The sequence below is a fragment of the Populus euphratica genome, unplaced genomic scaffold, assembly GCF_000495115.2.
Source record: "Populus euphratica unplaced genomic scaffold, PopEup_1.0 scaffold1182.1, whole genome shotgun sequence".
Lineage (NCBI taxonomy): Eukaryota > Viridiplantae > Streptophyta > Magnoliopsida > Malpighiales > Salicaceae > Populus > Populus euphratica.
In genome coordinates, this window is record NW_011501037.1 from 11,969 (window position 1) to 25,168 (window position 13,200).

Here is a 13,200-nt window from a genome sequence, read left to right on the forward strand (position 1 = left end):
ATTAAGTTTTATTTTTTTTATATATATTATATTTTTAATCTAATATCTTGTATTACTAGTCTAGATATTCTTTTTTATTTTTTTAAATTTTATTTTTTAATATTAATTTTTAAAAATAAAAAACTATCCGTATTTCCTTTAATTCTATTAAATAAATTAATTTTCATAATTAGTTTTTAAAGATTTTTTGTTCTGTCTAAATTTAAAGTATTACTAAAAATTTTTATTTTCTTAATATTTTTTAAAATATAATTCAGCCTACAATGAAATGCATGCAAATAACTAGTCATATCTAAAGCATTTTAAGTTGACTTCACGTAGATGTTTGAGACTTCAAATTTTACATTTTCATGTACTTAAATATTTAAACAGATGAATTCATTTTAAAATTCAAACTCCAAATAATATAAAAAAACGATTAAAAATAAAAAAAAATAATAATATAAAAAAACGATTAAAAATAAATTTTTTTTTACCCATTTACCAAAAAATGAAAAAACACAAAAATCACTTCTTTTTTTTTCTCTTTTTCCCGTCCCCTCTTTCTACGTCAGTTATATTCTGCTCTCATTCTCTTCAGACATTCAACCCTTCTCTCTCTCTTTCTCTTTCTCTTGTCCATCCAATCAGTCTCCTTACAAAAAAACCACCACCAACTGCCCTGTCTCTCTCTCTCTCTAAAAAACTCAAAAAACACCCGTTTCCCCTTCAAACGTCACTGCTATCTCTTTAGCAGTCCGCTGCTGTACCAAAACAAGAGAAAAAGACAACAAACCCTAAAACAAAATGGTGTTCAAGAACAAGCTATTTTTCTCATCTTCAAAGAAATCAGAGACTTCAAGTCCTGATGGATCCAACAACAGTCCAAGATCAATCGGGTCAAATTCACCGATCCGGTCCGACAAGAAAAAACCCGCCAAATCTAAAGATTCAACACCTACTACTCCAGCTAGTACTGCTTCTTCTAATAATTCTCCTTGCAAGCAAACCCAAGTTAAAGATGGGGCAAAAAAGAAAGACTCATTTTTTAAAGGCAAAGAAACTGTGTGCCAACCTCAAACTCCTACCAAACCCGGGATTTCAAATTCTGGGTCGGATTTAAAATCCAAAAAAGGTGGTGTCTTGGTTGACAATAAGGAGAAAGAAGCAGAAAAGTATTCTGTTTCGCCGATTTTAGCGTCATCTTTGGGGTTGAATAGGATCAAAACAAGATCAGGGCCATTGCCACAAGAGAGTTTATTTAGTTTTAAAGGTGATAAAGGGAGTGGTGTATTGGGGTCTAGTAATTTGTCAAGGCCTAGTGCTAGTAGTGGGGATGGAGGGTCGAGTTCGAATTCAAGTTCTTTAGGGTCAGGAAAGAAGAAGGAAGGAATATTGGAGCAGAGTAAGTTGAGGGTGTTTCAAGAGAATGGTAACGGAGGTGATAATTCGGATAGTATGTCTACTGGAAGTGGAGGACAGTCTAGAGAAGTTAGTCTGAATTTGCAGGCAAGAACAAGGTTGCAAAGTGGAGAGTCATCAAACGAAGCAGGTAAGTTAGTTACCTTTTTTTCTTACTGGTTATAGTTTTGAAGGTCGTGGTTGCTTGCTTTTACTCGTTTTAATATTTGGTGTTGCTCTCATATTTGTTGTTGCATAGTGTAGTTGACTATTGGGAAAATTTGTTAAAGTGTGACATCCTTTCAGGTGTTTAGTAAGGGCTTGGTTCTTCCATAAAATCAACTGAAATAGGATTTGCTCAATCTTAAGCAATGTCTGGCTCCTTTCAGGTGTTTAATAAGTAAGGGCTTGGTTCTTCCATAAAATCAACTGAAATAGGATTTGCTCAATCTTTAGCAATGTCTAGCTCCTTACATCCTCAATCCTAAAAGGTAGGTCATTTTAATAAGGAATTGTCTGGAGGAGCTATTCATATCCACTCAAGATTGGTGAAGTATATTGTTCATGCAAAAGCTTTACTCTTTGCTGTATAGATCATGCAAAGGCTTGGAAGAAGGCCCTCAATCCTTTTGTTGAAAAAACTACAAGATGATGTTTTCTAACTTCCATGGTTGGGAAATCTTGCCTAAAATAACATAGCTTGAAGGGTGCCTCCAACTTAAATCTTAAATTTTGCTGATGTCGCATAATTTTGGGACCATATTCAGATTTCAAAATTTGTCCAATGCACCAGCTTTCCATCCATTGGAGATAGATGACTAAAAGTCCACTTTTTCAGTAGCTAAGGTTCTTAAATACTAAGAGGTTTCAGATCTCATCCTTGGATTGCAAATCCATTGTCTGCAATGAACTGATAATTAAAACTTCCAAACAATTAAATCTGAAAGGAGGATGATACCTTTAGCAATGAACCTCTAAATCATGCATGGCTCCTCTAAGAGCTTTATTATAGGTACTGGTAAGATGTGTGGATTTTCAAGATTGCAGGAAATAATAACGGTGATATTTGTGTGGTAAAGTGTTTGCAATTTTTTTTTCCTTAATGTATTCCTGGATCCTACCTCACATTCAATTTAATAAGAATGATGGAAAGAATTGGACTGGAAATTGCATTGGGATCATATTTGTGCATTTGCTTTTGAGATGTTCATGCAATATGCCCCTGCGACGTAGTTAACTAAGTCATGTTTGTTTTGCAGATATATGGTATCCAAACTATTAGAGAATAGTATAGATCAATCTTGAAACCTCACCTAATGACTTTAACTTTTAGGTTGGGTTGAGATGATTATTTGACATGGTATTAGAATCTTGTTGATTAAGCAATTATGAGTTCGAATTTCATCACCCCAGACTTTTACTTGAGGGGGTGTGGGAATAGTATAAATTATATATTGGAACCTCATCTAACAATTTAAGCTTTTGGGCTGGGATGGTTTTTTGACAGAAACAATGTCTAATATGAATTTGTATCCACAACATTTTATATAAAGAAGTGTACACTTTCTGGAAAAGCTGTCCAATTTTGATGGAACTTTCAGAATTGTGATTTAGTTGACAGGTTTTGCAAAAGAGTTTCCAATTTCTGTAAAGAAAATTTGTGTAGTTATTGGAGATGAAGCAATATGCCTTAGATGACTAAATTATATAAAAAACTAGTTTGAAAGAGATATATCCTAGCAGGTTCTTCATCATGTCAGAACATCAGGGTCTGTTTGACATGAGGTACTGAATTTGTTACATGCATTTATGGGGGACCAGATGGACGCTGTTTTTAATAAGGATAATTATGCGAGGAACATGTTTGGACAGCAAATTAATTCATGTTTTGTAATGACAATTTTTGGTGAGAAGGAAAGTCACACTGTATGTTGTTATTTTATGTGTAAAAAGAATAAGGGAGGTCTTCTTTATTTAACTATTCAATTGTAGCAGAATTGCTGTTAAACTTCATCAATCTGGTCAGTGTACAATTGTGCCTAAATTCCTGTTGAAGTTGTTTAGAAGTTGGATGGCTGTACATATTGGGGGGCCTAGGATGCTATGGTTTCATAGTTGGGAAGTGATTGTATGCTGAAAAAAAAAAAGTGCAGGCAGTTGCAATGATCTTCACTTTTCTTTTTGTTACATTTGCATAGATAAAAGGCCTTTTCCCTGGGACAAAGTCTGAAATTCATACTAGTTTAAACTTTTTCAATGTAGAAATGGTTTTTGCTCATGGAATGTTTTAACTTGCATGCAATGTTCTTTATGTCTTCCTTCGCAAAAACACATTTCTGATATTTTGTTACCATGGCAGGTCAACAGAATTCATCATGGGGTCACTCTGGAGGCATACGAAGTTCAGATGCTATCACACCTGAGGTACTATTCAAGATATTTTTATTGATATTCCCTCACTCGTCTCCTACCTAGTCTGTTGTTCTTCTGCTAGTTTTCCTCACATTGGTGTTTTAAATGTTTGTTTTTCTAGACTTATGATTGTGACAACCCAAAGGAATCTGAATCTCCCAGGTTTCAAGCAATACTCCGTGTGACAAGTGCCCCTAGAAAGAGGTTTCCTGCTGATATAAAAAGTTTCTCACATGAATTAAATTCCAAAGGTGTACGGCCTTTCCCATTTTGGAAGCCTCGAGGGCTAAATAACTTGGAGGTAACTTATTCAATTGCTTTATATCTCTTCTAGATGATGCAATGTGCTTTATGAAGTTAGCCTCCTGATTAATCTTCTAGTTTTGGTATAGGAAATCTTGGTTGTGATACGTGCAAAATTTGACAAAGCAAAGGAAGAAGTGAATTCTGACCTGGCTGTCTTTGCAGCGGATCTGGTTGGAATTCTTGAAAAAAATGCGGATAGTCATCCTGAATGGCAGGAAACTATTGAAGACTTGTTGGTTTTGGCTCGGAGTTGCGCTATGACATCACCTGGAGAGTTTTGGCTTCAGTGTGAAGTTATAGTCCAAGAATTGGATGATAGACGCCAAGAACTTCCCCAGGGTATTTTGAAGCAACTTCATACCCGAATGCTTTTCATCCTAACAAGGTGTACCAGATTATTGCAATTCCACAAGGAAAGGGTGCTGGATGAGAATGAAAATGTTTTCGGGCTTCGTCAATCTAGGCTCTTGCATCCTGTAGATAAACGAATTCCTAGTGTTGGTAGGGATGGGAAAGTTTCTAGTGCTGCAAAGAAGGCAGCTTCAGGAAGGAAATCATATAGTCAAGAGCATAAGGCTGCATTAGTAAGAAAATCATACAGTCAAGAACAACGTGACTGGAGCAGAGAAGATTTACTGCCAGGAAAACTGCTCTCTCTTGCTGATAATGCTCTTAAGAGTGATGAATCTCCCACAGGCAGGGATCGGATGTCTTCTTGGAAGCCACTCCCATCTCCTCCTGGCAAAAGCGCAAAGGAAGTTGTTCCTGTAGAGGTGCAGAATGACATTAAGATTGAACCTTTGAAAACTTCAAATGACAGGAGAGGAGCCTCTGACGTGCATGTGGCTGCTGCAAAGGTTTCTGACCTTCCAATGGTGAAAGATTTGCATGAAAATTCTACGAAGCACCAACCTAAAATTTCTTGGGGAAACTGGGGTGATCAGCAGAATATTGCTGATGAGAGTTCAATAATTTGTCGCATTTGTGAGGAGGAAGTTCCAACTTTACATGTAGAAGATCATTTAAGAATTTGTGCAATTGCAGATCGATGTGATCAGAAGGGTCTAAGTGTCAATGAGCGCTTGATCAGAATTTCCGAAACACTTGAGAAGATGATAGTCCAGAAGGATATTCATCATGCAGGGGGAAGCCCAGATGTTGCTAAAGTATCAAATTCTAGTGTGACTGAAGATTTTGATGGTCTCTCTCCAAAACTGAGTGATTGGTCTTGTAGAGGGTCAGAGGACATGCTTGACTGCTTTCCTGAAGCTGATAATGCTGTTTTTATGGATGACCTGAAAGGGTTGCCTTCCATGTCATGTAAAACCCGATTTGGTCCCAAGTCTGATCAAGGAATGGCCACATCATCAGCTGGTAGCGTGACTCCTAGATCTCCATTATTGACACCAAAGACCAGTCATATAGACTTGCTTTTAGCAGGGAAGAGTGCTTTTTCTGAGCATGATGATCTTCCTCAGGTAGTTGTCTATTTTTCTGTCTTATAGATAAATGGGTTATGAATCCCTATGAAATGGGGCAGGTTATACTTCTCTGGCCCCTTCCCATATTAATTGTGTTCATAAGGTATGGGGATTCCCCATTAATAAAAAAAGTATAATATTTGTATGTACAATTAATACTTGGCAGTTAATATCTGATGAAAAATTGATATTAATTACATATGAATATTGAATTTTATTGTAACTCTCATTAATGTTGAAGTATAAATTGATTTTAAAAGGTGAGTTATTCAAGAAATATACAGACAAAAGATCAAAAACAATATATATGGATCTATATGATCGGGTTTGGGTTCTCCATGGAGTGGGGGCATGTACCCCACCCCCATTGCCATTTGCATATCAGGGGAAAAGCCGTCATACCTGCTCCCATCGGGTCAGGTTTTGTTGGGTATCCATTAGGGCTGGTAATTTTGCCATCCCTAAAAAGGGGTTAGCTATTGTGCATTAGGATGTTACAGAACTAAATAATGTTGCACTATAGACAGGGTGTCTCTCATCAGCACGATAACACTTGTCCTTATTTTTAAATTGAATTTTATCTTAAATATTGACCATATTCCAAAAATGTAATGTGAAATTCTTTGTAATTGCACATGCTTTCAGAGGGGACAAGAAAGAGAAAATGTAATAAACAATGTTCTCAAGGCAGCTGGAAGAACATTAAGTGCTTGAAAGTTGGTGTGGCCTTAATGCAGTTCTTGCTGATTGGAATTGATTACTTTTTGTTTAAGTTTTATTTTTGAAGGTGTCTATGTATTGATGCAGCTGAATGAACTTGCTGATATTGCAAGATGTGTAGCAACTACACCTCTAGAGGATGATCGCTCCTCTCCCTATTTGCTAACTTGTCTTGGAGACTTGAGGGTTGTCATTGAGCGGAGAAAGTTTGATGCGCTTACTGTGGAGACTTTTGGAACAAGAATTGAGAAGCTTATTCGGTGGGTATCATGCATGAAAAGTTTTGGAGTTTTCATTATATATGCAAAGAATTTAGCTTTCAGTTAAATTTGGTGTGCACTTCTTCTAGAGAAGTTTCATAATTTTGAATTCTTATGGAAAGCTAATTGATTGCCACTTTGTTCTTCTTTCTTGTTGTGCAGGGAGAAGTATTTGCAGCTTTGCGAGCTAGTGGAAGATGAGAAGGTTGATATAACAAGTACTGTAATTCATGAAGATACACCTTTGGAAGATGATGTTGTTCGAAGCTTGAGAACAAGTCCAATACATTCTTCTAAGGATCGTACCTCCATAGATGACTTCGAGATAATAAAACCAATAAGTCGTGGGGCATTTGGAAGGGTGTTTTTAGCTAAAAAGAGAGCAACAGGAGACCTTTTTGCCATAAAGGTACCAATATTTGATGTTGTGGTTGTAATTTCTTTTGTAGTTTGACTTTTGCTTCATTTTATTTTAATGATTGCATTTTTTTTTCTCCTTAAATTTCCTTTGTTCAGACAATATTTATGTAAATTTGTGTCTAATCCACTATAATTTCGGGGCTTATGAGGCCTTGAAGTTAGGTGCCTCATGCAGGAAGAGGTCGTGAATAGCCCCCTAGAAGTAGAATTTTTTGATCAAGATGGAATGGGGTGAGGTCATGGTACTGTAGTTAGGCCCATTGGGATTTTGTCAGATAAGAAACTGTGATTTCTTATGGTAGTTCCTCAGGTTCACATAAAGGGTAAGACAAGACAGAAGATGCATTGAATTCCTTCAGAAGTCTGAACACTTTTTACTGGGAATCTTAAGGAAACTATATGTTTGAATTTGAGGGCCGGCATTCATGATGATAATTGTTTTAAGAGTTGGAATGGCAAGTCTCCCTTTTGTCAATAATATAACTCCTGTTTCTTAATTTATGATTTTTTCTGAATAGATGGAATTTTAGATAATATGTTTATGTGGGTGTGTGTGTGTGTGGACCTGGTGTTTGTTGCTGATATTAGGCTGTAATTTAATGGTTCTTGTTGTTGAGTGTCCCATGTGCGTCTTTTGTCAGTGGGAAGTAAGAGGAAGTTGAGTCTGAATTGATTGGATACTTGGCATTTACAACAGGTTCTTAAAAAGGCTGATATGATCCGCAAGAATGCAGTTGAAAGTATACTAGCTGAACGAGATATTTTAATTTCAGTCCGCAATCCCTTTGTGGTGAGCATGTCTAGCTTGCATATCATTTTGGCAGGTCATCATAAATTCATTTTCTATTCTAACATATGTGTAATTGGTCAGGTTCGCTTCTTCTATTCATTTACTTGTCGTGAGAATTTGTATCTTGTGATGGAGTATTTGAATGGTGGCGATCTGTATTCATTATTGAGAAATTTGGGCTGCTTAGATGAAGATGTTGCTCGTGTATACATTGCAGAAGTTGTAAGTTTTAGTGTTTTTCCCTCATAAATACTTATACTGCATATAGAGCAGTTTCAAAATCTAATTATTATTGCTTTTAAGGTGCTTGCTTTGGAATATTTGCACTCACTGCGTGTAGTTCATCGTGATTTGAAGCCTGATAATTTGTTGATTGCACATGATGGACATATCAAGGTAACTCCTGTATTTTATTTTATCTTTTTGTACTTGTCCTGCTATTTCTTATCAACACCTACACTCTTTGATTGCCATTATTTTGTTTATCCTGCGACCTTGTTCCAGTATTATTTTTTTTTAATTTCAAGATGCCCTTGTCCAACTAAGGTGTACATTCTTTTTAACAGCTGACAGACTTTGGTCTTTCCAAGGTTGGTCTGAACAATAGCACCGATGAGTTATCTGGTCCAGCAGCTAGCGGGACGTCCATGCTTGTGGATGATGAACCTCAACTATATACTTCCGAGCATCAGCAAGAAAGGAGGAAAAAACGTTCTGCCGTGGGCACACCTGATTATCTGGCACCAGAGATACTTCTGGGAACAGGACATGGTTTGTATACCTTGTTTTAGCTCAGGGTGCTACAATTGCCTTTATTTTATATGTATAGTGATGCAACATTAGGTTTACTAAAAGTGTATGTTTGGCGTTCCTTAAAGCAGCTTATGTAATGCTAACCTTATTACTTAATTGCATTTAAATGCCTGAAACAATAAACTCTCTGTATAATTTTCTGCAGGAACAACTGCTGATTGGTGGTCTGTGGGTGTGATTTTATTTGAATTGATTGTTGGTATTCCACCCTTCAATGCAGAGCATCCCCAGGTTAATTCCTTGCTTTCTGTCTACAGTATTGTTATGAATTTTGTTGCTATGTTCTCTCTTCAACTTACCTCCTGATAAATTCTTTCTCTTGCTATCTTCTTTTATGAACTTTTATTTATTTATTTTTTCTGAAAAATATTTCTGTTGTATTCTCTAAACAATGAGTAGTCCTTTTCATGCTTAGGATTTATGAAACTAAGAGTATTCTCCAATAATAACTAAGGATAACTTTGAGATGCTTAGTTTGGGTCATGAGAAGTATTCCTCTCTTATGAAATGGTTCTGGAAAGTGCAGGATGATATTATAATTGTCATACTACTAAACATGTAAGTTTTTTGCGATGGGAACTTTCCTCTCTCAACCACCTCTGAAGCAACGAGAGTTGCATTTGACCCTATTTTCTTAGCCAGTTGATAAGCTGCATTTCTTAATTAATTTTTTCTTGCAGTGAAACAGCCTAGGAGCAATGCAAGTGTAATTTCGGTTGAATATGTATCAGGAGAAACATTAATTTTTATAATTTTCTACATAATAGGTGTATATTGTTGAAATTGGGAAGTACAAAATACCTTCTGCATAGGAAGATTTAAGTTTTTTTGTTTAATATTAACAATATTAGTGTATACTCATTGAGAATTCCAAGTCTAAAATTAGAATTAGTTGTTCTTAAGAGGTTTATATATGCACATCTTATATGATCTTTCAATAGGCAGAATGCAATATTTTCTTAGAATTTCCAGACAACATGCCCTTTGTGATTTTGAGATGCGATCAATTTTAGGTCCAATTTTTTAACACTATGTGATGGTGCTGCATTTGCAACAGCTCCATAGTCTGTAATGTAAAAACTTTAAAGGTAAACTAATTTTTGCACATATATATTCATTTCTAGCCCCAATTTTTAAAATTTTCATTTTTACCCCTTCAGTTTTTAAGAGTTTCAATTTGCCCTTGTTATAAATTACTAATGAGAAGTTCACTGTTTTCTTACCTTTGCTTTTTTCCTTATTTTTCTCTAAATCCCCATTCATGTTATAGCATCTCACAAAATACTTAAACCTCAAACTAAAATAAGCTGAAGCCAAACCTTCTCAAAGAAGAACAATAGTCCCCCATGGTTAAGTGAAAAAAAAGAAAAGAAAACCATCAAAAGACCAAATTGAAAGAGGAGGCCATGTAATGTTAAATTGTAACATGGAACTTATTGGTATCTAGAAGGGTAATTTTGTGAAACTAAAAATTTTAGGGGTAGAAGTGGAACATCGATGAATCTATGGGGGTAAAAATGAAGTTACCCAACTTTACAATGGTTGGTGATGCTCAGCAAAATGTCTTGGGTGGCCTGAGATGTGAGTTTGCGACATGTTGTGGATGTGTATGAGTGGTCTGAGGTGATAGTGCATGAATAGTCATGTAGTTTTCCATACTTTTAAATAGCTCCATGTTTTTATGTCAGGCTATTCTGTTGCTACCTGACCGTCCCTATAGGGCATTGGCTTCTATTTACATGGTGGAAATTAGTCAGGGTTGGTTGCAAAATTGTTTCAAACACCGAGTCATACAATCATTAATGTCAAATATGATAGATAGTAGGCGCTCAGATGCATGGTGTTTTGGATCGTTTGGTGTACTACGATAACCTTTACTGTTTTTCTTAATCAAGTAAAATTAAGCCATTCAAACCATCTTGTAACAAAGCTTGTGGGCTTTGGAATGCTAGTCTGGAAAGTTATCTATTTCTTAGTGATTGCTTGAAATAGCTTTGGATTTTTTTTTCTTTTTATTTATTGGCATGTTAATTTTCAATTTTGTTTCCATTGCTCCATTCTTATTTCCCTTTTTGCTTCTAGACGATATTTGATAATATTCTCAACTGTAAGATACCTTGGCCACGGGTGCCTGAGGAAATGAGTCCTGAAGCACAGGATCTAATTGATAGGTAAGAGAGTTTGCCTAGTTCTTATAAATGGTTAGTCTATTAATGTTGTTATTGAAATGTATATTTAATCTGATTGATTTTGTCATCATTTATGATGAGGATGGTTCCATTTCAACCGATTTGCTGTAAAATACAATGCCTGTGATCTCTTTGTTATTTTATGAGACCTGAATTTAGAGACTTTATTATCTTTTTTATATTTAGTGGATCTTAATTTGCAAGATATACTGTAAATTAGATTTCCTGAGTTAGAGTTTTGGATTGTGAATTGATTGAAGTTTTTGAGTCTGAACTAATGCAATTCATCTCCAGATTATTAACTGAAGATCCTTACCAGAGACTTGGAGCTGGAGGAGCATCAGAGGTGAACTTAATTTTTATTTCTAGTTTATTTTCCAGCCTGTCCATGTTCATGCATGTATTTCATTGTACCTTTAACCTACTAAAAGCAGAACTTTTAATCCAGGTAAAGCAGCATGTATTCTTTAAAGATATCAACTGGGACACGCTTGCCAGGCAAAAGGTGTGATTGTCTTCCTTGAGTATAAGCATGACTTTATGCAATCTTACAAAATGGGTTGTAGATTGACTATCATTTTTGCATCTGCTATCTTTCAGGCTGCATTTGTGCCCAGTTCAGAGAGTGCACTTGATACAAGCTACTTCACTAGTCGATACTCTTGGAATACTTCAGATGATGCAATATACCCAGCCAGTGACTTTGAGGATTCGAGTGATGCAGATAGCTTGAGTGGCAGCAGTAGCTGCTTAAGCAATCGCCATGATGAAGTGGTATTATGTCCTAAAGTTTTTCTCAATCTTGGGAAATTTTTATGCCCCCCCTGCATATTTTGCAAAAGTGACTCACTCTTGGGCCATAATGATAAACAGGGAGATGAATGTCAAGGTCTTGCTGAATTTGAGTCTGGTTCATGTATCAATTACTCCTTCAGTAATTTTTCATTCAAGGTACTACCATTCCCCTAAAGCTGGATTAACAACTCCTTCCCTAATCTGAATGTTTGACATGTTTTTGGCAAGTAAAGTTGGTCTTTCAATTTTTGGTTCCTAAAGTTAGATTGGGGTAGGAACTATACACTCATCAAGAAATGATGTTTATTAGCCCAAACACAATTTTCATGTCTGCTAGGACAAAAAAATATTAGAACCTTAAAATATTCTGTTAGAATTCATTGAGAAAAATATTTCCTTGATCATCTGGAACAAATAAAAAGTTTAAGAACAATATTTTCTTGATTTTCTTTTTAGTTTGGAAAGAAAGGAAAGAAAAGGTAAGAAAATTTCTGATTCCACTCTTATAAACAATTTATTGCTCATGGATCGTTTGTTCTGAGTTAATTCAGAACTTATTTAATACGATACCTGGTGTACTTTAGCTTATAGCTTAAATGTACAGTGGTGTGTCGTCAAAATATTTTCCCCCAGTATTTATTGCTCTAATTCTTATGGGATAATTTATGCTGTCTTTTTATTCCTTCACCATTCTGTTGTGTCCATGACTGCATTCTTACCTTCATTTTTTTTTATCCTGTGGTTTTAGAATCTCTCCCAGCTTGCATCAATCAACTATGATCTTCTCTCTAAGGGTTGGAAGGATGATCCACCAACAACTAATTTATGACCATTTCTCCTCGGTCAGAAGCCAGAAGAATTGTGTTCCTTGGCATTGAAATCATTTTGAACGTTTATGGGGCATCTGATTTGCCAGTGTTGTTTATATACTCTGTACATGTAATTGCTCTAGTTAGTGTTTTCTCTCCTCATTACATCTTTTCATTTCTTTTATGATCTCCAGATGGTAATTTAATTCATTTTTGATACTTGCAGACAGAAGAAAAGTTGAGGACTGAAACTGCTTTGGGATGTGCTCTTTGTTCATTATAGGTAATGGATCCACACTGTTGGGGTTCAATTTTATTTGTTTAGTTGAGCTGAGGAATATTGTTTTCCATTATTTAAATGCCCCGGTGTTGGTCTTCGCACCTTGATGTGTGGTGTACTTTTTTGTGATTTTCGCCTCCTATCAATGAAAGAACACATCCCTATATTTGAAGTTCAGTGTAATATGATTCATCAAACTTGCAAGATTCTTTGCTATTCTAATCCATGACCGTAAGAAGTTTAGAGACCAGTTGCTGTTTTTTTGTCTAATCACAACGGAAAATTTGTTTGGTTAGCCAAATAGTTTATGTTTTTTATACTGAATTTCATAAATAATTGTGTTTTAACATTAGTTTTGTAGAAGCTAAAATAACCTATGTTTCTCTGCCTTTTGCTTAATTTCACAGCAGTTTTCTTAAAAACTGCTACTAAAAGTGTTTCTTAAATTTATTTATTTTAAATTACAATTGCAAAAACAATCATAATATCAAATATACACTTAGTTATGTTAGTATTTACTACTGTTAGTAGTCAGATTCTTCTTG

General features: G+C 35.5%; 1 protein-coding gene across 3 annotated transcripts; it reads left to right on the top strand.

Moving 5' to 3' along the window:
- Nucleotides 1–594: 594 nt before the first annotated feature.
- LOC105117114 (probable serine/threonine protein kinase IREH1) lies at nt 595–12,905 on the top strand. Of its 3 annotated transcripts, none has more exons than XM_011014663.1 (18): nt 596–1,531; nt 3,740–3,804; nt 3,914–4,093; nt 4,185–5,576; nt 6,387–6,559; nt 6,722–6,968; nt 7,677–7,769; nt 7,851–7,991; nt 8,073–8,165; nt 8,336–8,540; nt 8,728–8,813; nt 10,665–10,753; nt 11,066–11,117; nt 11,220–11,276; nt 11,372–11,545; nt 11,645–11,722; nt 12,315–12,517; nt 12,602–12,905. In XM_011014663.1, exons 1-17 carry the CDS (start codon nt 787–789, stop codon nt 12,393–12,395), a joined length of 3,951 nt encoding a protein of 1,316 aa, XP_011012965.1. In that variant the 5' UTR covers nt 596–786; the 3' UTR covers nt 12,396–12,517; nt 12,602–12,905. The 3 variants fall into 3 exon arrangements, with proteins under 3 accessions (XP_011012966.1, XP_011012965.1, XP_011012964.1); XM_011014662.1 differs by having other exon boundaries at nt 12,315–12,505; XM_011014664.1 differs by lacking the exons at nt 10,665–10,753; nt 11,645–11,722; nt 12,315–12,517; nt 12,602–12,905 and having other exon boundaries at nt 595–1,531.
- The last annotated feature ends 295 nt before the right edge of the window (nt 12,906–13,200 follow it).